The sequence below is a fragment of the Myotis lucifugus genome, unplaced genomic scaffold, assembly GCF_000147115.1.
Source record: "Myotis lucifugus unplaced genomic scaffold, Myoluc2.0 scaffold_88, whole genome shotgun sequence".
Classification (NCBI taxonomy): Eukaryota; Metazoa; Chordata; class Mammalia; order Chiroptera; family Vespertilionidae; genus Myotis; species Myotis lucifugus.
In genome coordinates, this window is record NW_005871136.1 from 3,644,593 (window position 1) to 3,668,835 (window position 24,243).

Sequence of the window (24,243 nt, forward strand, 5' to 3'; positions counted from 1 at the left end):
CTAGGGTTGCCAGGTAAAATACAGACACATAGTTACATTTGAATTTCAGGTAACAGTGAATAAATTTTAGAATCCGTATGTCAGCATAAGTATGTCCCATGCAACATTTGGGACATATACGAAAAAAATTTTTGCTTCATCTGGTAACCTTAATCCCAAAGGATTACGGGGGCCGGGGGGTGGGGGGCATGGGGGACGGGGAGAAGAGAAGTGGATAGAATGATTCGAAGTTTTTGTGGAAAAATAAATTCTCTAAAATAGTCAAGGAAAGTACGAAAAAGTAAAATAGTAATAGCAGCTGCAATAGTCAGGGCCCTGTCAAGATTCATGACATGCACGAGATCTAATTTAAAGCGTTCAATGCAGGGGGCGTTCCTGCTTGACAAAGGCCTGGGCAGAGTTAAGGGGCCTACCAGGGAAGGTGAAGCCCCCTTAGCAAAAAAGGAAGGCCTTGGGTCTGAAGGAACCAGGAGGGAAAGCAGTGTCGCCAGGATCCCCGGAGAGCTGGGCCTGAGCAGAGGAGCCACCTAGCAGGAGCAGGCAGCTGATGGGGTCAAGTTCTAGAGTAAGAGCTGGAGTCCCTCCGGGGGAGGAAGGTCACTTGCAGAGCGAAAGGAAGACAGAGGCAGTCAACGGCCGAGGAGCTTGGAAGAGGAAAGAAAAGGAGTTGGAGAATCTCCTGGAAGAAGACTTCCTCTCGCCTGCGAGCAGTGTCTGCTGAGACACTTCAGGAGCAGGCAGGTGGCTGCTCCCCCGATGGCCGGGCTGCTCCTGAGGGCTGCTGTTTCCTCCTCAGGCCGAGAAGTCCGGGAGACCGTGCAGATCATCAACAGGGAGGAGCAGGGCTTCAGTTTTGCCTTCCAGGACAACTCCCGGTATTCTGAAGGTTTCAACGAAAGCCTGGTCGTGAGTCCCATGGAAGGCTGGCTCCCACCGATGTCCAGGTAAAGAAATAGGAAGGCCCCCAAGACTTCAGCCTCCCAAAATGGCCGAAGTCCCAGGCCTGGCAGCCAAGAGAATCAGTTTCCCTTAGATAGTAACAATTCCATCTCTCTCCTACTTATTCCCTGTTATTCATTCCCCTGCCGAATTGTGTAGTATTGAGAATTTTAAGCCCTTGTTTTCAGTATCTTTTCTTATATATATTCTTTTTCTTGCTACCTACTATATTTGTAAATCCATAAAGCAATGTCCTGCCTTGCCTGGAAAACCTTCAGAATTCATAATTTGGCCTGGCTGGTGTTGCTCAGTGGTTGGGTATTGATCTATGAACCAAGAGGTCACGATTCCAATCCTGGTCAGGGCACATGCCCAGGTGGTGGGGCATGCAGGAGGTAGCTGATCGATGATTCTCTCTCATCACTGATGTTTCTATCTCTCTCTTTTCCTCTCCCATCCTCTCTGAAATCAATAAAAATATGGTTTTAAAAATTCATCATAATGTGGAGTTGTAACACCTTTTCCTCAGAGTGTATCTGCTAACCTATTGGGCTCATGTTCTTTAGCAGGCTGCAACAGGTGGCCTTGTCAGCTAATCAGCTGCCATCTTCCCCAACCAGGTTACAAATTGACATTCTCTTCACACCAAAGCAAGAAGGAGATGTGAACTTTAATTTGATGTGCAATGTGAAAAGGAAAGCCCACCCTTTGACCTTAAATGTCAAGGCTGAGGGCTACACTATGAATGCAGAGATCAAGTGCAAAGACAGGACTGGCTTACTCACTCTCTTGACTCCCAGTCAGACCACCATTGTCAACTTCTATGAGGTAAAGGTGTGAGAGGGCCTTGCTCCCTCTTGGTTTCTGCGCTGGCTGGGAAAGGCAGTACCAGTGACTGTTCTTCTTAGCTGAATCTCTGTTTCAAATGCCAGGGAGACCAGGAGAATATAGAAAGGTACCAGGAGCCGCTCCATCCCCAGAATGTGTATGAGTTTGATGTGAATGTTTTCTTATTTTTCAAGGGATGGAGAGACGGTAGGGGAGGGGGAGAATGCTTGTGCTAAGCAGATAGGCAGGATGTTTGGCTACCAAGGGAGGTCTGAGAACCAAATTGCCCTCTTACTCTTCATATATGAGGGGCCCCCAACACTTCATAGCCCTTGCTGGGATATCTGGCCACATTCATCTAATGATGTTCAACTCATTAACATCATCTTACATGTCTGTTTTCCAAGGGATATATTCCCCCAACGTGTTACATATCCTGATCCCAGAGGAGTGAACCATGGTTTGCATTCACTCAACATACTGCCCTGTGCTCTGTCTCTCAGGTGGAGCTGAATGAGTGTGCCCAGTGTGAGTTCACCTTCATCAACGCTGGGAAGTTCAACTTCAGCTTCCAGGCAGAGCTCTCCGGCCCCAAAGCCCTGGTGCAGTACTTCGAGTTCTCACCCATGGAGGGCAGCGTGGATGTGGGGCAGAGTACACCCGCCAGCCTGTCCTTCCAGCCATTTAAGAAATGTGTCTTGAAGGGCCTGGAACTCAGAATCAAGGTGAGACCATTGAACACTGTCCAACACTGAACACACTCACAGCATCCTGTCTTGGAAGAAGAATTCTCCTGAGTGTTTCTGGTCTTCTCTACCTGCCAGAAGCCCCTGGGGCGTGGCTGTGTTGGAGATAGTCCCATACTCTCTAGTAATGGCCTCCACCAGGTGCCTGGTGATTGTCAACTGAAAAGCAATTAAGCACCCATGTACTGGTATATCGCGCAGCCATTAAAGTAAATCAGGGAGCCTGGGAACCAAGAAGTCACCGGTCTGATTCCTGATCAGGACACATGCCTAATCAGGAATCAGGTTGTAGGCTTGATCCCCAGGAGGGGCCATGCAGGAGGCAGCCGATCAACGATGTTCCTCTCATCCATGTTTCTATCTCTTGATTCCTCTCCCTCCCTTTCTCTCTAAAAATCAATAAAAAGCATATTTTACAAAATAAAATAAACAAGGGAGATTGATGAGAGGGGAGGGAACATGCCTGGGTTGTGGGCTCCATCCCGAGTAGGGGCATGAATGAGGCACACAATCAATGATTCTCTCTCATCATTGATGTTTCCATCCCTCTCTTCCTCTCCCTTCCTCTCTGAAACCAATAAAAAATATTTTTAAAAAATAAACTTCTGCCGAAACCGGTTTGGCTCAGTGGATAGAGCGTCGGCCTGCGGACTGAAGGGTCCCAGGTTCGATTCCGGTCAAGGGCATGTACCTGGGTTGCGGGCACATCCCCAGTAGGGGATGTGCAAGAGGCAGCTGGTCGATGTTTCTCTCTCATCGATGTTTCTAACTCTCTATCTCTCTCCCTTCCTCTCTGTAAAAAATCAATAAAATATATTTAAAAAATAAAAAATAAAAAAAAAATAAACTTCTAACCTCTGAGTTAGACTCTCTGCAGATGGAACCTTGGGACCTGTGTGTGTGTTTTTAAACACTTGACTGTTTCCCTCCTCCACCTGAGGGTTTAAGGGCCCTTCCCTCTCACTTCTCCTAATCACACCCCACCTGCCGTTTGCTCCCCACAGATAAGCCACGGTCCAACATTTACGTGCAGCATCTCAGGCTCTGCCGTGAACCCTGCTGTCCATTTCTCATTCACCAGCCACAACTTTGGGACCTGCTTCATCTACCAAGCCGGGATGCCCCCATACAAACAGACCCTGGTTATCACCAACAAGGAGGAAATGGCTATGAGGTGAGCAGACTTCCCAGAGCCGCCAGATGAGTCTGCAGCTCCTGGTGGGTCCTACAGCCTTTAGGCAGGCGGCGTGCGGCCACGACAGAAGGAGAAGGGTCATGGGGATGAGTCAGACACAGGTGGACATGAATCCCCAGTCTCCTTTCCCCACCACTGACGCTGATGCTTGGAGAGCCGTGGGCTCCTCCAGCAGGTGTGGCTCAGTGGTTGTGCATCGACCTGTGAACCAGGAGGGCACATGCCCCAGTTGTGGGCCCAATCCCCAGTGTGGGGTGTGCAGGAGGCGGTGGATCAGTGATTCTCTCTCAACATTGGTGTTTCTTTCCCTCTCTCCCTCTTCCTTCCTCTCTCTGAAATCAATAAAAACTTATTTTTTTTAAAAAAGAGCACTGGGCAAAGGGTCATGGGACTTTGAGTTTGAGACCTGATTTTGCCAGGCTCTCATGGTGTTATTCGAGGTAAGTAGCTTGACTTTGCCCAGGAGAATGTGGACTGGATCATTGCTGGGTCCTTTTCAGCCCTTAAATGCTATGACTGTAGGACAGCAGGGCAGGAAATCCATCAGGACCAAGCTCAGGTGGGGGGCGGGGGAGGGGGGGAGGACGGGGCCACATCAGTCCCCCTGGGTCAGCCTTCTCAGAACTTAGGCACCTTCCTCCTGCTTGTGTCCAGCATAGATTGTTTGTACACCAATACCACCTACCTCGAGGTGAGCTTCCGTGCGGATGTGATAAAGCCAGGAAAGTCAATGGAGATTCCAATCACCTTTTATCCTCGAGAAAGTATCAGTTATCGAGAACTCATCCCCTTTGAAATCAACGGGCTCTCCCAACAAGTAGTTGAAATCAAAGGGAAAGGCACCGAAATGAAGGTAAGAGGAGATCCTCAGACTGGCAGCTTCCCTGCCCTTCCCCAGCCCCCTTGGCCCACCTGCGCCCACTCTCTCCCTCCCCTCTCCCCATCTCCTGCCCTAAGCTGCTCTGCCGCAGGTCGCAGGTCGGCAGTCCCACTGAGGGGTGAGTTAGCCAATCAGTGAATCATGGATCTTACTCAATTCCAAACTTTACTGTATCGAAGAACAGGCACTGGAAAACAGTCTTTTTCTTGGGGAAGTTTGAGGCTGTCAGATGTAAGGTCCCAAGCATGTCCTTTTTCTCCCACGTTAGGACATGTTTTGTTTTCAGGTGTAATAGGCAAGACTTGTTTGAAGCAACGTATGCAGACATGTGTCTCAGTCATGGACATCTTCCCTCACCACCACAGGGATGCCCATTCTCCGGTCAGCCCCAGGCCCCAGGATTAGATTCTCTGAGGGGTTCCTTCTTGCCCGGTGCTCCTAACAGGAAGGGGATGCTCGATTCCTACTGCTCATCCCTTTCTTCCCAGGGTCTGTCTGGTGGGAGTATTTGCATTTAACCAGTTATCGGCCACGATATTTTGACTTTAATTTGAAAAGGTCCGCCGCTTGCGTCTGTAGACGCTTATGGCGTACAAGTGGTTAGCAGGAGGTTTTAGAAGTCTGAAGGTCTTCCAAGAGTCTCAGGGATGCGTGGGACAGGTCAGCAATCAGGAGAACATGGGAGGGGTGTGTTCCCATGAAGCCAAAGGCGCCCCAGGGCAATGCCACCTGGCGTGTCTGTGCCCAAGCCAGGGACGGGCTCTCTTCTGATGTCATTGATTCGTTCATTTGCTCAGGCTTTCATGCACTCACTCAGCACCCATTATGTAGCAGGTACTTTGGGAAAACCCAGAGGTGATTTAAATATGTTCTCTGGCTTCCAAGAGCTCACAGGCTGGTGCTGAAGATTAGCTTTTTCAGACAAAATGGAAGCATGTGGGCCAGATACAAAGACGGCTGGAGGGAGAGAGTTCAATGTAGTGACTGGTGGGATGACAGTGACCAGTGGGTGCTGCCCTCCTGGAGGGGAAGTCCCAGCCTGACCGTCCTCGGGTCCAGGCCAACGCTGTGTTCCGAGCTTCAGATGAGGACTTGGAAATGTCCGCCTCTGCCGCGGCCATTGTAGTTGAAATCACCGTCCTCCTCACACCCGAGGCTTCTCTCAGGCCCTCCTCCCGTCCATCTCCGCAGGGGAGCGAGCCGCGCGCTCTCACAAAATACACATTCGGTGGGGTCACCCCATGCTTCATTGTCTTCCTTCCAGAATAAAACCTGACCACCCCCCAGACTTAATCTTCTCAATTCTCTCCCTCCCTCCCAGCCACTGAGCCACCCCCTCCAGCTCAGGACCTCATTCCTCCCCCGGAGGTGCTCGCCAACCCCACCCCACCCTGACTCACCCGGACTAGACCCTACCCTTCCTTTAGCTCTCAGTGTAAACATGCCTAAGGAGGAGGGGGCGGTCCCCAGACCCCCATCTATCTCAGTCCCCTGTAATGGGCTCTCCAGGTGCCCTGAGCTTTTCCGTCACGTCTATTAACCCAGTTGTAATTATGTCGTCGTTGTTTAGTGGGCATTTTATGCACATAAATGTTATTGAGCGAGTAAAGGCTCATCTAATGTGAAGACTGGGGGACACGGAAAGCGAGGGACCACCCTTGGCTCCCCCAGATAGATGTGGGATGTTCATTTTTCTCGTTAACTGACAAACCCTCCCTCCCTGCTCTCTTTCTCGTCCCACAGATTGTAGTCCTAGATCCAGCCAATAGGATCTTGAAGTTAGGAGCTGCCCAGCCAGGGCAGGTGGTGAAAAAAACAGTTTCCATCATGAACAACAGCCAAGCCCCGGTCACATTTAGCCAGTCGGTCCTGTTCTCGACTCCAGAACTCCGGGAGCCTAAGGTGGGTGCTCGGGGCTCCCAGTGGCCTCTCCATGCTTCCCTATGACACGGACGACCAGGCTAACATCACTAACAGTTCACAGTTCTCCCGCACCTTCACTGTGCCAGGACGTGCTAACAGCGTTCCATGTGCCGTCTCTGATCACCTTCACACAAACAGTCCAGGGTCCGTGCTTTTATTACGCTCAGTTTGCATCCAAGGAAAGCGAGGCTTAAAGAGGCAACATCCCCCTACAGGGCAGCAGAGTGAAGCAGAAGGAGTGGACTTGACGGGAGGCAGTAAATTCTAATGAATAAACACAGACCTTCATTGCAGACAATTTGAAAAATACAGTATAGAAAATCATAAAGGAAAACATTTTGCCCATAATCTCATACCCAGAAATAATCACTGAACATTTTGATGTCTATCTTTCCCGTGTTTTTCCTACACATTTTTTTACAAAAATAAAATGACAATGTTCGTATTATTTTGAACCCATCTGGGAACACATCATAAATATTTTCTCTGCCCTCCAATGCCACGTGCTCACTGCTCCCTCCATTATGTAGATAGACCAACTATCTATTTCTGCTCAACTCAGGTGTTTCTAACGCTTTATGTTATAAGCAACAAGGTCATGTCCATGCAACCAAAGCTTTGTGTGCATCCATGGCTCCCTCTCATGGCAGACTCCTAGAAGAGGGCTTGTGGGTCAAGAAGAAGTATATGTTTCAGTACCCATCACCATCTGCCCCTGAAAGGGTGTCCCCTCTGCACTCTTCATCTGTGTGAGATGCACCCTTATTCCTAAGTCCATGTCCCAAGCTCCCTGGAGAGAGGAGCTACCAGTCCCAGCTGCCTGCTCCCCATCTTACAGTCATCAGTATTTGGGTGGCCCCTTGACAATGGACTAGGTGTGCTTCAATCATCCCAAGGGTAAATGTATCCATCCCCTTACATTTACTCAGTAAATATGTGCGAGGTGCTAAAAATATAAAGATGTGTCTTAACTTGGGCTGCCCTAACAAAGTAGACTGGGTGGCTTACACAGCAGACATTTATTTTCTCACTAGAGGCCCAGTGCATGGATTCGTGCACCGGTGGGACCCCTCGGCCTGGCCTGCGGGGATCAGGCCAAAACCGGCTCTCTGATGTCCCCCAAGGGGTCCTGGATAGCGAGAAGGCGCAGGCCAGGCCGAGGGACCCCACTGGTGTAAGATGGGGGCCGGGGAGAGACCTCAGGAGGGCTCCAGGGCATGTCCAGCCCGGCTCGCCCAGTCCCGATCGGCTGGACCCCAGCAGCAAGCTAACTTACCGGTCGGAGCGTCTGCCCCATGGTGGTCAGTGTGCATCATAGTGACTGGTCAAACAGTCGGACACTTAGCCTATTAGGCTTTTATTATATAGGATAGTTCTGGAAGCTGGAAGTGTGAGGTCAGAGTGCCTGCATGGTCTGCTTCTGGTGAGGGCTCTCCTCCTGGCTCATAGGCGGCCACCTTCTGGCTGTGTGCACACACAGCAGAGAGCAAGCAAGACTGAGATTTCCAGTGTATCTCATCCCATCAGGAGGGTCCCTCTGTCATGGCCTCATCTAAACCTAATTACTTCCCAGAGGTTCGGAAGAGGGGCGGGCTGCTCAGAGGAGGACTGTACTGAGATTTACAGGATGGAGAGGTATCTCCCAGGCAGATGGGGGAGGGTGTTTCCGGCAGGCAAAGGTGTACCGGCCAGAAAGAGCCGGTGCTTTTGGAAACCCAGATGTGATTCAGTGTGACAGGAGCACTGTAGACCACCTCGGGGATGCAGGACACAGAAACACTGGCCATGAGAGGCCAGCCAAAGCCAGAGACACAGTGGGTATCTCCACCCAGGACCCCATGTTGCGCACTTTGCCATCCAGAGAAAGAGAGCAATAATCACTTAACATTTTGGTGCCTGTCTTTCCACTAATAAGGCTTCGCGCGCCTCATTAATCCAAGTTAGAGTCCTGGTTTCCAAGAGGTCAGGGCCCTCACAGTTTGCCTACCCATCTGCTTCTTTGGTTGATCAGACACAAGCTGCCAGGGACCTGTGCTGACACCATCACCTGGGGGATGGCTTCCAACATCGTTGTGTTTTGAGAATGTGCTAGGATTGCTTTGCTATTGCAGCCTCTCGGCCCGTTATCTCACGCCCTGCTTCCTGGGTCCACTTGCTGGCGACTGCCCAGCTCTGGACCAGAGGGAGCTCAAGGTCGAAAAGGGGTCTGGCTTCCTTAGAGCTGATTTTGATTTGCCTTTACCAGGACCGGCGGGGAGAAGGGACCACACAAATTCAGACAGTGGCTCTCCAACTTTAGAACTCACGAGTCACCCAGGGCACCTTTGAAAATGCAGGTCCCAGGCTCCTCCAAGGACCCTGACCCAGCCGGCCTGGGGCAGGGCCCCGGAATCTGCATTGTACCCCGCGCAAGGAGCTGGGGAGCGCTCCTCAAACTCCACATAGCGCTGTGTTACTGCCTCTTCTGCTTCCTCCAGCAAAGAGCAGTGGTTCTTCGCAAGGGGTTAGAAAGAGAATTAACATTTACTGAGTGCCTGTTACGTGCCCTACATTTTATTTTATTTTTTTAATATGTTTTTATTGATTTCAAAGAGGAAAGGAAATGGGGAGAGAGAGAGAGAGAAACATCAATGATGAGAGGGAATTGTTGATCCTTTGCTTCCTGCACACCCCACACTGGGGATCGAGCCCATAACCCAGGTAGGTGCCCTGACAGGGAATCAAATCGTGACCTCCTGGTTCATAGGTCAACGCCCAACCACTGAGCCACACCAGCTGGGCTGTGCCAGACATTTTATATAGATGATCTAGCTCAGTGGTCGGCAAACTCATTAGTCAACAGAGCCAAATATCAACAGTACAACGACTGAAATTTCTTTTGAGAGCCAAATTTTTTAAACTTAAACTATATAGGTAGGTACATTGTTATTAATTTAATTAGGGTACTCCTAAGCTGGCCTTTGCTAAAAACATCCTCAATCTGATTGAGGTACGTTCGCTGAGGTCGACCCCTTCCAACTCTCCCATCCACACTCGTCTTGTATACTTGTTTCATCTATCTCCTTTCCGAAATCCGACTTCTGCGCATGGGCCACAAAGTTTCAATTGCACTGTACATGCGCGCCCGCACGTGGTATTTTGTGGAAGAGCCACACTCAAGGGGCCAAAGAGCCGCATGTGGCCCGCGAGCCTCGGTTTGCCGACCACGGATCTAGCTGAATGAGTCACAGGAAGTTGAAGTCACTTGTCAAAGATGGCACAGCTGGTGAGAGAGAGCAGCAGTGAGATTTGCCCCCTGGGCTGTTACCACCCCAGCAGCAAGACCTCCAGGAATGGAGGCCTCAGCAGCCCCCCGCCCGCAGCTGCTGAAGCTCGCTGTCCTCTTGCCCAGGTCATCACCCTGGTCCCCTTCAACAACATCACGCTGAAGCCCAAGGAAGTCCGCAAGCTGGAGATCATCTTCGCCCCGAAGAAGCGTGTCCCCCCCTTCTCCGAGGAAGTGTTCATGGAGAGCATGGGGCTCCTGCGCCCCCTCTTCCTGCTCAGTGGCTGCTGCCAAGCCCTGGAGGTCTCCCTGGACCAGCAGCATATTCCCTTTGGACCAGTCGTGCATCAGACAAAAGCCACGCGTCGCATCCTCATGCTGAACACGGGCGACGTGGGTACCAGGTAGGAGCTGGGGCAGAGCGCTCAGACCCTGGGTCGGATTAGACACTTGTCTTACAGGTGTGGCCGCTTTTTATTTCTTCGCTTTGCTTTTTTCATCTCTTTCCTTCCTTCAAAATGTGACTGCGATGGCCTGCTGACTAAAATGAATATTCTAGAACATTTGCTCAGTGCCTGTTAGATGCCCTTTGCATGGCTCATCTCATTTAATCCCAACAATTCTACGAGACCAATGCTATGACTGATCCGTTTTACAGACGAGAAAACTGAAGTAAAAAGAGATTAAGTACCTTTTCCAAAACCCCACATTTAGCAATAACTTACCGGGCGCAGGTGCAATGCTGAGTATTCTTACCTAGAAGAGCCCATTTGACTGTCCCGGGACCCAAGGTAGGTACTGTGTTGTTCCCATTTCACAGGTGAATTTGCGGCTCAAGGAGGTCAGACAGCTTGCCTGGGGTCACACAGCCAGGAGGTGGGAAAGACAGAATTGGCGCCCAGGTGCACCTATGGCAGCTCTTCCCACTTCCTAGCAGGTGCCCACCCCAGTCACTGCTCAGGCTGCCACCAAAGCTGTGCGTGCGGGCTGCACACCGCACACCTGCAGGGCACCCCTCACACAAACTCGGTGTGAATGGAGCCCTGCGGGTGCGGTGTGGCAGCCCTTGCACTGGAAGCACATTGGTCTGCACTGTCCACCCTCTGTCTCCTGCCTGGACCAAATGCCAGACCACAGAGTGATGACCACTCAGAGCCATCGCATCCCAATGCCACCAAGAGCAGATGCAGCTCTCCCAGGAAGGGATCATCTGCACCCCCCTGGATCCAGCCGGGGAGGCCGTGCAGGGAGTGGTCAGGGCCACAGCCTGAGGAAGGTTCCAGTCCTAGCTCAGCCACTGACCTTGAGCGCACACGTGGAGACATGTTCATGTGTATGTCCCCGATGCAGCCACTTCCCACCCTGCTCAGCTCTGAGAGGGAGCCGGTTACCCAGGAGGGACCTGGACCCTGCCCACAGCCTCTGCTTTACCGAGCAATCTTTCTCCTCCCAGTCCCATGGAGTCCACAAGGGGTGACCCTCCAGTCTCTTGTTCTCAGCAGCGTTGAGGACACCCCCAGGACATCCCCTAGTAAACTGTCTTCCTTGTCTCCTTTTGTCTTGGAAAAGGTTTAAATGGGATGTCAAAAAATTTGAGCCTAATTTCTCCATCAGCCCAGAAGAAGGCTATATCACTGCAGGCATGGAGGTTTCTTTGGAAGTGACCTACCACCCCACAGAGGTGGGCAAGGAGAATCTCTACAAAAACTTGCTCTGCTTCATCCAGGGTGGCCCTCCTCTGAGCCTAACCCTGTCTGGAGTCTGCGTGGGACTACCTGCAGTGAAAGAGGTCAGTAAGTGCTGCCCACAGAAGGGCCATGGCCAGAGTGGGCCTAGAAAGCCCCACACGTGAACCCAGCCAGGCCTTCCAGAGACAGATGCTCTGTTCAAATAGTCCTCGGTGCCCACCTCAAATATTCAGACTTGCCCCCGCCCCCACAGGGCCTTTGCACATGCTCTTTCCACTGCTGGAATGTTCTTTTTCCCTCTTCATTCAGTTAATTCCTATTCATTCTTCAGCTCTCAATTCAAGCATCACATTCTCAAGGAAGCTTGCCTTGACATCTCTGGCTAGATCAAGTTCTGTTATAAGCCACGAGTGAAGGGTGAACGCCTTTACTGTGTGTTGTTGTTGTTTTTAATGGCCTTGGGTTAACCCTCTGCTAGCTCTGTTCCTAGAAACCTAACAGTGCACTGCCCACTGTGTTCCTGGTAACACTGCTTATGGTAAAAATGATACCTGATCCCCATCTCTCTAATTGTGTTATTTCAAGAATGGTATGTAAATGGAAACATACAGAATGCTATACACATGCATGAACAAATCTTGGCAAGAACACATGCTTTCATTTTCTTGGGTACTTAGGCGTGGATGGCTGAGTCATAGGGTAGATATATGTTCACTTTCTTAAGAATCTACCAAACTGTTTTTCCAAAGTGGTTGTGTCATCTCACATTCCCACTAGTAATGTCTGACATTTCTATTTGTATCACATCCTTATCCTTGATGTGGTCTTTCTTTTTTTAGTCATCCTAATAGACATGTAGTGGTATTTCATGGTAGTTTTTCATGTGCATTTCCCTAATGACTAATGATGTTGCGGATCTTTTCAGATACTTATTTGCCATCCATATGTATTCTTTTTTGAAATATTTGTTCACATCTTTTATTTGTAATTGGGTTGTTTGTTTTCTTAATATTGAGTTTTCAGAACTCTTTATATATTCAGGACACAAGTTTTACATTTAGATCATCAGTCTGTTCATTTTTGTATGTAGTACAAGATATGGATCAAAATTCTTTTTACTTATATGGATACCTAATTATTCCAGCACCATTTGTTGAAAAGATTATTCTTTCTCTACTGAATTGCCTTTGCACTTTGGTGAAAACCCAATGGATCATATATGTGTGTGTCTATTACTGAACTCTATTCTTGTCCATTGGTCTATTTGACTCTCTTAACACCAATACCACATTGGTCCATGTTGTTACATTCAATGTCCAGTTCTCACCCTCATCTTAGTTGACCTCCTGGTAGCATCTGACACCCTGAACAAGTACCTCCTTCTTCACACAGTTCCTTCAAATGGCTTCCAGGATGCCACCCTCTCCTGGTTCTCTTCCTGCCTGATTAGCTGCTCCTTCCCATCTCTTCTCATTCTTCTTAACATTGGAGTGTGCCAGTCAGGAATTCGTCCTTAAAGTCCTGCTTTTTTCTAAATGCACTTACTTCCTGATAATTGCATCCAGTATTTTCGCCTTTAAAAAAAAACTGCTAAACGGACAACTCCCAATATGCACCTCCAGTCTGAACTTGGCTTTGAACTCCGAACTTGTCAGTTCCACCGCCTGTGTAAGGTGCCGCTTTTCTTCCAGACGGTAAATTTCACCTGCCAGGTGCGCTCCAAGCACACGCAGACCATCCAGCTTTCAAATCGCACCAACCAGACCTGGAATCTGCACCCCATCTTTGAGGGCGAGTACTGGGAGGGGCCTGAGTTCATCACTCTGGAGCCCCATCAGCAAAACAAGCCCTATGAGATCACCTACAAGCCCCGCACCATGAACGTGGAGAACCGCAAGCACCAGGTAGGCTGAGCACCCCGTCAGTTCGTGTCCTGGCGTGACTGGAGGGAGCAGTGGTGTGACAGAGGTTAGGAGACAGAGCTTGGCAGCTCAGAGAATGTTCGAACGAGAGGGGACCCTACCTTCTGGTATCTTCACTCTCAACACTATGCAGATACAGCCTTGGCTGCCATCATAAACATACCCAGTTTTTTCATTCTGTTCATTTTCACTGTACATTCTATCATGAGCATTTTTTATTTAATTGGGTAGTCTTCATGATAATCATTTTTTTTAATATTTTTTTTTATTTCAGAAAGGAAGGGAGAGGGAGAGAGAGAGAGAAACATAAATGATGAGAGAGAATCATTGATCAGCTTCCTCCTGCACAGCCCCTACTGGGATCGAGCCCACAACCCAGGCATGTGCCCTTGACTGGAATTGAACCTGGGACCCTTCAGACCGCAGGCTGATGGACTAACTACTGAGCCAAACCAGCTAGAGCGATAATCATTTCTAATGGTTGCCTAAAATTTTGAATGAGGGTTTCATGATTTATTTAACATTCCCCAGGTGTTGAATATTTAAGTTATCTCCATATATTCCTATAAATGGTTCTAATATATATGCTTATGTATGTATGTAACATTTTCCCTGGAGGGATTTTTCTAAAGTAAGACCCCTTGCCTGTGATTCCTGGTTAAAACACATGGGAATGTTGTTATGAATCTTGAAACAGCTGCTTCCCCAAAGTGTTAAGCTCATTTGCAGAGCCTCCGTTAATCCCGGGTGACTACCATGCCTGAGAGGTGCCTAATAAAGGCCCCTCGGTATCATTCTGATTGCATTTCTTCCTCTCCTTAGGGCACCCTCTTCTTCCCCCTGCCAGATGGAACCGGCTGGCTATATGCGCTGCATGGAACTGCCGAGCCCCCCAAAGCCGTGGCCAATATCTACCGTGAAGTGCCATGTAAGACGCCCTACACTGAGCTCCTGACAATCACCAACTGGCTGAACAAGCCCCAGAGGTAAGGGAGTGGGGCAAGGGGTTGGGGTGGGGGAGACAGAAGGAGGACTTCTACTGTCTAGCCTGGCCCTTCCCCTGGTCAGGGCCTCTGGAGGACATTGGCTAAAAGGGCCAGAGACCAAGTTCCCTGATGTGGCCAGGCATTGCCTGAACTCTAAGCCTCCAGAGACATTCTCCTGTTCGTGCTCTCTGTGAGTGGCTGGTTACCTATGAACCTCCTAGAACAGTGCCTGGCCCAAAATAAGTGCTCAAGAAATGTTAGTTATTACTATCGTCGTAACAATAATCATGGTGGTTATTATTGAGTGTCCAGTCTTATTACCTAAGCCACTGGCCAGAGAAGGACATCCCTTGGACCTTGGACTTGCAGTGGAAGTAGAGAAGAATGCAAGGACCAGAGGAGCTTGAGGCCAAACAGCCTAGTCCCCTTCTTTTATAGTTCAGGAGCCAAAGGTTGGGAGAAGAGGCCCCTTGCTGAGCATTGTGGGTCAAGGCCCACACCTAAGTTCTGCCAATAACTAGTCATGTTACCTGCGCATGTTATCTCCCGTCTCTTGGCCTCATTTCCTCGCTAGTAAATGGAGATGGTAATGACATGCACCTCCTGCAGACATCACAGGGATTAAAGGCCTGTAACACATGCAGAGCACGGACTCAATAGCTGGCACATAATAGGTGGTCAGTGAATGGCAGTTACTGTTACTGTTAGAGACAGAGTGAAGGCAAGAACCCTGGACCCATGTGTTTTACCTAAAATCAAGAGTAGAGATAGCACCTTTCGTTCCTTTCTTTGGGCAAATATCTCATTTTCTCTCTCCTCCCTTCTTGTGCTCCTGTGGCTCCCCCAGGTTCCGGGTCATTGTGGAAATGCTGAAACCAGAGAAGCCAGACCTAAGTGCCTCCTTAAAGGGCCTTGATTACATTGATGTACTGTCTGGATCCAAGAAAGACTACAAGCTGAACTTCTTTTCCCACAAGGAAGGACTATACAGCGCAAAGGTATCCATATGTCAAAGGCATTGCCCTGGAACCCTGGAGGCCTGACCCTGAGGTTGACAGTCCTGGTGTTAGGGAGTGAAGAAGTCCTCCAGAGCCAGCCTATCCTTATCCTGTCGGGCTGACCATTTAAAGTGACCTGGCAAAGGCAGACAGGTTCCCCCGCCTCTTTAAGATGAGACCAGATTGCAAGGCCAGCCAGCCATCACGTAGGCCCATGCCAAAGCTTTCAAGGAAGAAGAGTCATGAAAACTCTTATGCAGTTTGTAACACTGGACTGGCAAATACCAGGCCACACAAATAAAATCCCATTTTCTGAGTGCTTATAGAGTGTCCAGCATTGTGCTGAGCACTCAACACACATAGCTAGTAATGTCAGAGCCAGGATTCAACTCAGAGTCATCTACTCCAAGACACCACGGGATCTTTCATATAGGAGCTGTTTTTCCTAATTCATTCATTAGTTCAATAAATATCTATTGAGCATATATGCCATATAGTAGGTGCTGCTGACACAGCAATCATCAAAAATAGACACAGTCCCTATTCTCATGGAACACACAGTCCAGTGAAGGGAGATGGACATTCAATCAAATAATTGCACTATGAATGCATTATTACAAAATGAGGTATGTGCTTTGAAGAAAGGGGGCATATGTGAACTCACAAGAGAGGTCAGGGCTGAAGATAATATATGGGAATTATCCATTTATCGATAGTATTTAAAACTATGTAGAGAATGGAATTACCTAGGGAAAGATTTTAATGTGAAAAAAAAAACAGAAAGTAGGAACACATCTCCCCTGCCAGAAGAGATAACAACAAAACCCACCCAGCAGCATGTCATCACTCCTACAATCACTGAGTTAGGCTGCTCCACTCAGATCACATTCACAAACAAGTTAAAAGAGAACCTTAAAATCAAGGAATCACAAAATATCTGAAGGGGGGGGGAAAGCCACCATAAAATAGAAATACCAGCTCAACAAAGAAGAACTCCTGAGATAAGAGGTATTAAAGCAAACAGAAGAAGACTTTCAGTGAATATTATCAACTAGAGGCCTGGTGCACAAATTCATGCATGGGTGGGGTCCCTTGGCCTGGCCGGAGATCAAGGCCTATGGGGGAGTGGGGGGCCGAGTGGGGGAGGGGCCGCAGAAGGTTGGCTGTGGGAGCTCACTGACCACCAGGGGGCAGATCCTGCGTTGAGCATCTGCCCCCTGGTGATCAGTGTGCGTCATAGCCACTGGTCGACCAGTTGTTCTGGTTGTTCCAGTCGTTTGGTCGTAACGGGCACTTAGGCTTTTATATACTAGTATATAGATATCCTTAAAGGAATGAAGGAAGATAATCATACCCATGAAATAAGAACAGACTGTTGTGGAAGAGAATCAACTGGAGACCCTGGAAATGAAAAATAGGATATTTGGAATAGAAAGCCATAAAGGTCCTGGCCAGTGTGTCTCAGTTGGTTGAGTGTTGTCCTGTGCACCAAAAGGGCACCAGTTCAATTCCAGTTGGTCTGACACATGCCTGGGTTGTGGGCTTGATCTCCAGTGTGGGGACATGAGGAAGGCAGCTGATTGATATCTCTGTCTCACATCGATGGATGTTTCTCTCCCTCTCTCTCTCTAGAATCACTCTAGAATCAATAAAAACATTTTTTAAAAGAAAACCATAGAGGACAGCTGAATAGTGTAATGAACTCTGGGGAAGAATTATTTGTAAGTGAGAAGACAGAACTGAGTAATATCACCAGGCTTTAGCACATGAGTACAAAGAAATTGAAAGGTGAAAGGAAAGAATAACAGGTGTTGGTGAGAGTGCGGAGAAATTGAATCCTTTGCTGTGGTAATATAAATAGTGCAGTCACTTTGGAAAACAGTCTGGCATTTCTTTATATGCTTAAACATAGAGTTACCATATGACTCAGCAATTTCACTCCTAGATATATACCCAAAATATAAACTACTTAGAATGATTTTCAACCTAGAACTCAAAACTATTATGAGAGCAAAATAAAGATATTTTTAAGATGCAAGGACTCAAAGTATCCCACCCATATACACAATCTTTGAAAAAAGTGCTACAAATTAAAACTTTTTAAATGAACAAAATTTAAAAAATAAGTAAATGAATCCAAGAGGAAAGTAAAAGGATATAATGAAAAAAGAATCTAAATTGATGGGTAATTTCAAATAATTGTTGGAAAGCAATCTGAAATACTTCATAGGGCTCAAGTTAGGAAGGGAAAGAATAAAATAAGGCAATGAAAATAATGTTCTCATTCTGTTGGAAGTAAATGGGGAAATATAGAGAAGCATAGGGAGAAAATAGAGATTTTCATAAACTGTAGGTGTGAACAGAAATATATAAATAAATATATGTATTAAAATGTAAGTGTAAAGACTTTTGAGTAAAAATGACAATGAGCCCAGATCACAGAATTTCTTTACAGTAATAAGTATTTAAATTGACAATGACAATAACAAAAAAAAGTGTTTTAATCAACAATAACAACAACATTTTTAAAAATCAACAGCACCTTTGGTTATGATGGAGTAACTAGGCCTCCCACCGTATAAACCATAAGCTGGACAAAATGTCTGGGGCACATCTTCTCAGTCATGGAAAACAAGCAGCACAATACTGCAATTCATCAGAGAGAAGGGGATGTATGAGCCCCATGATTGTCCTGGCTCTCCGCCCAGGGACAGTTTCCTGACTGCAGTGCAGTGAGCTGGAGTCTCAGTAAAGCGCAGCAGCCCCGGTGAGCTGAGGTGACAGAAATCAGAGTTTGGTGCAGCCGGAATAGCCGGTCCCTGCAGGGTAAGGCAGCAGAAAGGAGGGAGCAGGATAGGGAGGGAGTGGGCGTACAAAAGTCCATACAGGAGTTCCCCTCGAAGTCCTTGGCTGAAGGTGGACTGCCCATGCACAGGAAGAGACTACATGAAACAGCAGCTGCTACAGGGGTGATAAGGACTGAAGGTGCCCTACATGAGTCAGCGCCGGGGAGCATGGGAGGTCTGGCCCAGCCAGAGTGGAGAGGCTGCATGAACAACACCTCCTTAACCCTGGTAACGCAGGTGAAATCCCTGAGAGGCCAGAAGAAAGCACCGTGTCCATAGGATAAGATCTTCTGAGGGCCAGCCTGGAAAAGCCTTACACTAAAAAATTTGGATAGCAAACCCCACCAAGTTGGAAGGTCTTGAGGAACACCATGAGGTTTCCACATATCTGCTCTAACCAAGCATGAAACCAAACCTACACAAGTTTAAAGTGTCAGTGATTGAACTGCCTCCTAGAATAAAATCAACACTCGTATAAGGAAGATAACAGAATCCAGAATCTCTACAATGATCATCAACAGTGTCCAATACACAAACAAAAATTACTAGACTTGTAAAAAAGCCGTCAATGGAAGCTGATTCCAAGATGGGACAGATATTGGATTTAGCAGGCAGAGACCTCAAAGAAGCTATTATAAACATGTTCAAGAACTGAAAGAAAATATTTTAAGTAATTCAATAAAATATTATCTTAATGAGTGTACTGATAAAGAATCTCAGCAGAGAAATAGAAACTGAAAAAGAACCGAATGGATACTCTAGAACTGAAAAGTACAACAAACTGAAATGAAAAATGCATTGGATGTGCTCGACAGCTGATGAGAGATGTGAGAAGATACACTGAACATGAAACAAATCAATAGAAAGTTTCCAATCTGAAGAACACAGAGAAAAAAGATAGAGGAAAAACCACCAGAGCCTCAGGAACCTGAGAGAAAAATATAAGGTGGTCTAATACATGAGTAATATGAGTCAGAAGAAAAGAAAATGAGAATGGGACAGAAAATTATTTGAAAAAATAATGGCTGAAATGTCCCTGATTTGGGTTTTTTTAAATGATTTACAGATCCAAGAAACTTGGCAAACCTCAGGCAGGAAAAATATAAAGGAAACCATGCCTATGATCATCATAGAAACACTGCTGAAAACCAAACAGAAACAGAAAAGCTTAAAGCAACCAGATTTAAGATCTATTACATACAGGGGACAACAATAAAAGTGCCCCCTGACTTCTCTTCAAAAGGAATGGAAGCCATCTACGAAGTGCTGAAAGAAAACGAAATGATCAACCTAGGATTCTTTATTCACTAGATGGGAACTTGGGTCTGCTGAGAGTGAAATAGGCATTTTCAGATAAAAGAACACGAGAGAATTCATTGCCAGGAGACTTGCATTACTGAATGCATTAGACAACTGTCAGCTCATAGCAAATATAACATTGTAAAGTGGACGTTCTTCTATACGGAGAAGTAAAAGGTCCGATGACAAACGCACAAAGATGGGACGGACGGGTCAGTGAAGTTACAGGTCAGTAAGGCTGCCACATTGTGCCGTGGGAAATGTGAGGTAGGAGGCATGAACCGTCAGTTGGAAAGTGGAAAGTGGTGAAATGCTCACTCTAAATTTTGACAATTTAAAACTTCACGCTGTCAGCTCTATAGCAACCATGAGAAATCTTTCCTTTAAAAAGATAGCCAAGCCAAAACCAGTTTGGCTCAGTGGATAGAGCGTCGGCCTGCGGACCAAAAGGTCCCAGGTTCGATTCCGGTCAGGGGCATGTACCTTGGTTGCGGGCACATCCCCAGTGGGAGATGTGCAGGAGGCAGCTGATCGATGTTTCTCTCTCATCGCTGTTTCTAACTCTCTATCTCTCTCCCTTCCTCTCTGTAAAAAATCAATAAAATATATTTAAAAAATTAAAAAGATAGCTAAGAAGCCATTAGAGGAAATGAAATATATTCCGAAAGAGTGCATACTGACCCAACAGAAGACAGGAAGGTCGCAACAGAGGGATGAAAAATGAGACCAATGGAAGAGAAAGAGCAAGGAGGGCAGACTTCAACCCAAACATATAAATAATTATTTTAAATGTAAAGGACTGAATGCTCCAATGAAAAGACAGAGGGTGTCAGGAGCACTCTAAATCTAAACACAGGAAGAGGTTGAAAGTAAAAAGCCAGATACATTAAGAACTATGGCCACCTAATAATATGATAAACAACGGAAAGTGTTAAAAAAGGGCAAAACAATCAAATAGACTCTACTTCACGAAGTAGACATGTGAATGAGCAATCAGCACCTGAGAAGATGCTCACCATCATCAGTCATCCGGGAAAAGACCTTTAAAACATTTTTTTAAATATATTTTATTGATTTTTTACAGAGAGGAAGGGAGAGGGATAGAGAGTTAGAAACATCCATCAGCTGCCTCCTGCACACCCCCCACTGGGGATTTGCCTGCAACCAAGGTACATGCCCTTGACCAGGATCAAACCTGGGACCTTCAGTCCGCAGGCTAATGCTCTAGCCACTGAGCCAAACCGGTTATGGCCCAGGAAGAGAACTTTAAAAAGGTGAGCAGCCTGTCGATGACAAGTCAGTTGCAGGGGTGAGGGGACAATATACGACAGTTACAAGTGTGAGCTCCGGAACCAGTCCAACCAAATCCTGGTTCTGGCACTTCTCTGCGTGTGATGCTGGTCAAGGTACTTCATGTTGTTAAGCCTCTTTTCCATCATCTTAAAAAAACAACACAACGGTGAGGGGAATCATCATGTGACTTACAAACTGTGTGAATTAAACAATTAAGTACTGCTGGTGCCTGGCACACAGAAATCATTAAGTGTTAGATGCCATCGTCATCATCATCGTCATTGTCGTCATCATCATCGTCGTCATCTACTCTGGCAACAACAGGAATAGGAGTGAAACCCACTACAACACGAACCTCTCCAGGTCATGCTTGTTCTTGGGGCCAGTCAGCTGTCCCCACTGAGGAGACCTTCACCTGCAGCACTAGCCAGGGCTGCTGTGGCCTCCAAAGCAAACGCAGGCTGTGTAACGTCCTCTCACCTGTAAGAGCCAGAGCAGAGAATCTAAAGAGCACGGCCGGCTGGTGGGCATGCAGACAGGCTGGGAGGGCCCACGTCAGCCTGGCACCCCCGCTTCCCGTGCCCAGGCCTTGCTCGCAGAGAGGATGACCCCCGCTGACCCCTCTCCTCTGCTCTGCTTCCTCCCACTCCCCCGTGAACTCAGGTGATCTTCCGAAACGAGGTGACCAACGAGTTCTTGTACTACGTGACGAGTTTCAGGGTCATCCCTTCAGGCGTCATGAAAACCATCGAGATGGCGAGCCCCGTCCGGCAGAGCACATCGGCCTCCGTCAAGGTGGAGAACCCCCTGCCCTACTCGGTGACCTTCGCCACGGAGTGCAGGGTGCCCGACATCAACCTGCCCTCCCAGTTCGTGGTGCCCCCTAACTCGGAGGTAAGACCCCACTGCCGGGAGCCCCCGATAGCTGTGACAGAGGCTCTGCCCCCAGGGCCGCCGGATCCACGTCCCGCACCCCTGAGGTCGGGCCAGCCCTGGCAGGGGTCTGTAGTGTGCTTGACCCTCGACCTATTTTTAGATTCAAACAGATTCCAGATCTCGAAATACCTGGGACAGAAGTTGGGAAGAGGACAGGGGAGGAAAAGTGGGCTGGTTTGGGCAGAGGTTCCCGGGGCTCCAGATCAGTGTGAGCACTGCAGTGTGAAGCGCCACCCCTGCCACCCACCTGCTCTGAGGTGCCTGGGTGGCAGCATCACCGAGGCCCCTGTCTTCCCCCGCAGGGCACATTCTCATTCGAATTCCAGCCCCTGCGAGCTGGAGAAACCTTGGGGAGACTAGTTCTGCACAACAATGATCTGGGTTACTACCAGTATGAGCTCAGCTTGAAGGCTCTGCCGGCGCTGCCTGAAAAGCCCATCCACTTCCAGACTGTTCTTGGCAGCGGCCAGAGCATCCTTGCCAAGTTCATCAATTACACCCGGCAGAAGACAGAATACTACTGCAGGGTGAGCAGCCCGGCCCCACCCCCGGGCCCTGCCCTTGCCGGAAGGCTGACCTCAAGAACAATGGGAGGAGGACATAGGGGTGCGGCACTGTGAACCTGGGGGGGGGGGGTCGGTGCATCATAGAGCCTGGGAACTCCCAGCTAGAAGAAATAGTACATAGTACGAGGCCTGGGTTCTTCCTTAAACACTTTCTGTCTTAACAAGCTGGGAGGAGGGGTGGGGAGATTTGCTCCCCAGCGCATGCTCCGTAGTCAATCAAGGGGGACAGCAGAGATTAGTGGTCATGAGTATAGGCTGTGGGAGCCAACAGACCTGGATTTGAATCCTGGCTTTACTATATTCTTTTTTTTTTAATATATATTTCTATTGATTTCAGAGAGGAAGGGAGAGGGAGAGACAGATAAAAACATCCATGACAAGAGACAGTTTTAAAAATCTGCACGCCCCACACGGGGGATCGAGCCTGCAACCTGGGCATGTGCCCTGACCGGGAATCGAACCGTGACCTCCTGGTTCAGAGGTCGACGCTCAACCACTGAGCCACGCTGGCTGAACTTTACTATATTCTTTGTATGAATAATTTACTAAATCTCTCTAAGTTTCTCTCTACAGGGTGATAATACCCTGACCTTACAGGATTTCTATGAGGACTTTTAAATACATACACAAAACCATTTTCATAGAGCCTGGCCCACGGTAAATGTCCCATATAGGTTACCTAATATATCAGTTGGAATGTAGGCTTAACTCCTGAAACAGAAACCCAAAATGACAACAAAACAGATGTTTGTTCCTCTCAGATAACTGTGGGCATAAGCAGTTTGAGCTGGAATGGTAGCTCGACGACATCAGCCACCCAGGCTCCTGTCCCGATGCTCTTCCCTCTGTAGAGAATTGCTTTGGTCCACATGGACCAAGACAGCTTACGGTGACACCCACATTTTAGCCAGGTACAAGGGAAAAGGGCAGCGGGGGGCGGGGAGCCTGCATATATCATTTCCACTCACATTCCATTGAACAAAACTGCATAGCAACAAGGGGAGCTAGGAGATGTAGCCTTTACACTGGGTGGGTGTGTGCCCAGTCAACATCAGAGCTACAGTCAAGGGACATAGAGGCACTTGGTCAGTCCTATCAGTCAGGAGAAGCTAGATTATGCTGTAATATACAAAGAGCCTCAATCTCTCAGTGGCTTAAAAGCACAAAGGTTTGTCTCTCGTTTGCACTGTCTATGCAGTGAGGCTCAGAAGGGGACTCTGCTCATCACAGCCACTCAGGGATCCAGGCTGACGAGCAGCCACCATCTCACGTGTTTCCGGGCACAGTACCAGGCGGGTGAAAAGTCCCTACAGGGACTTGCATGGGCAACTGAAGACTCTGGTGTGGAAGTGACACCTTTCACTTCTCTCAACTGATTGTCTAGAACAGCGGTTCTCAACCTGTGGGTCGCGGCCCCTTTGGGTGTTGAACGACCCTTTCATGGGGGTCACCTAAGACCATTGGAAAACACGTATATAATTACATGTTGTTTTTGTGATGAATCACTATGCTTTAATTATGTTCAATTTGTAACAATGAAAATACATCCTGCATATCAGATATTTACATTACGAATCATAACAAAATTACAGTTATGAAGTAGCAACGAAAATAATTTTATGGTTGGGGGATCACCACAACATGAGGAACTGTATTAAAGGGTCGAGGCATTAGGAAGGTTGAGAACCACTGGTCTAGAACTAGTCTCACCCGTCCATGAGGATCTAGATCAGTGATGGCGAACCTATGACACACGTGTCAGAGGTGACATGCAAACTCATTTTTTTGGTTGATTTTTCTTTGTTAAATGGCATTTAAATATATAAAATAAATATCAAAAATATAAGTCTTTGTTTTACTATGGTTGCAAATATCAAAAAATTTCTATATGTGACACGGCACCAGAGTTAAGTTAGGGTTTTTCAAAATGCTG

The 24,243-nt window shown here is 47.8% G+C and overlaps 1 protein-coding gene across 1 annotated transcript in view; it reads left to right on the top strand.

Annotated features, from left to right (window-relative positions):
- HYDIN (HYDIN, axonemal central pair apparatus protein) overlaps nucleotides 1-24,243 on the top strand; it is a 330,325-nt gene that overhangs the window by 305,020 nt on the left and 1,062 nt on the right. Inside the window, exons 74-86 of the mRNA XM_023756097.1 lie at nucleotides 797-944; nucleotides 1,560-1,767; nucleotides 2,271-2,492; nucleotides 3,518-3,687; nucleotides 4,363-4,561; nucleotides 6,332-6,490; nucleotides 9,903-10,180; nucleotides 11,346-11,565; nucleotides 13,156-13,368; nucleotides 14,209-14,372; nucleotides 15,220-15,370; nucleotides 21,472-21,702; nucleotides 22,047-22,271. Coding sequence (XP_023611865.1) covers nucleotides 797-944; nucleotides 1,560-1,767; nucleotides 2,271-2,492; nucleotides 3,518-3,687; nucleotides 4,363-4,561; nucleotides 6,332-6,490; nucleotides 9,903-10,180; nucleotides 11,346-11,565; nucleotides 13,156-13,368; nucleotides 14,209-14,372; nucleotides 15,220-15,370; nucleotides 21,472-21,702; nucleotides 22,047-22,271 — 2,588 coding nt within the window. The remainder of the gene's footprint in view (nucleotides 1-796; nucleotides 945-1,559; nucleotides 1,768-2,270; nucleotides 2,493-3,517; nucleotides 3,688-4,362; nucleotides 4,562-6,331; nucleotides 6,491-9,902; nucleotides 10,181-11,345; nucleotides 11,566-13,155; nucleotides 13,369-14,208; nucleotides 14,373-15,219; nucleotides 15,371-21,471; nucleotides 21,703-22,046; nucleotides 22,272-24,243) is intronic.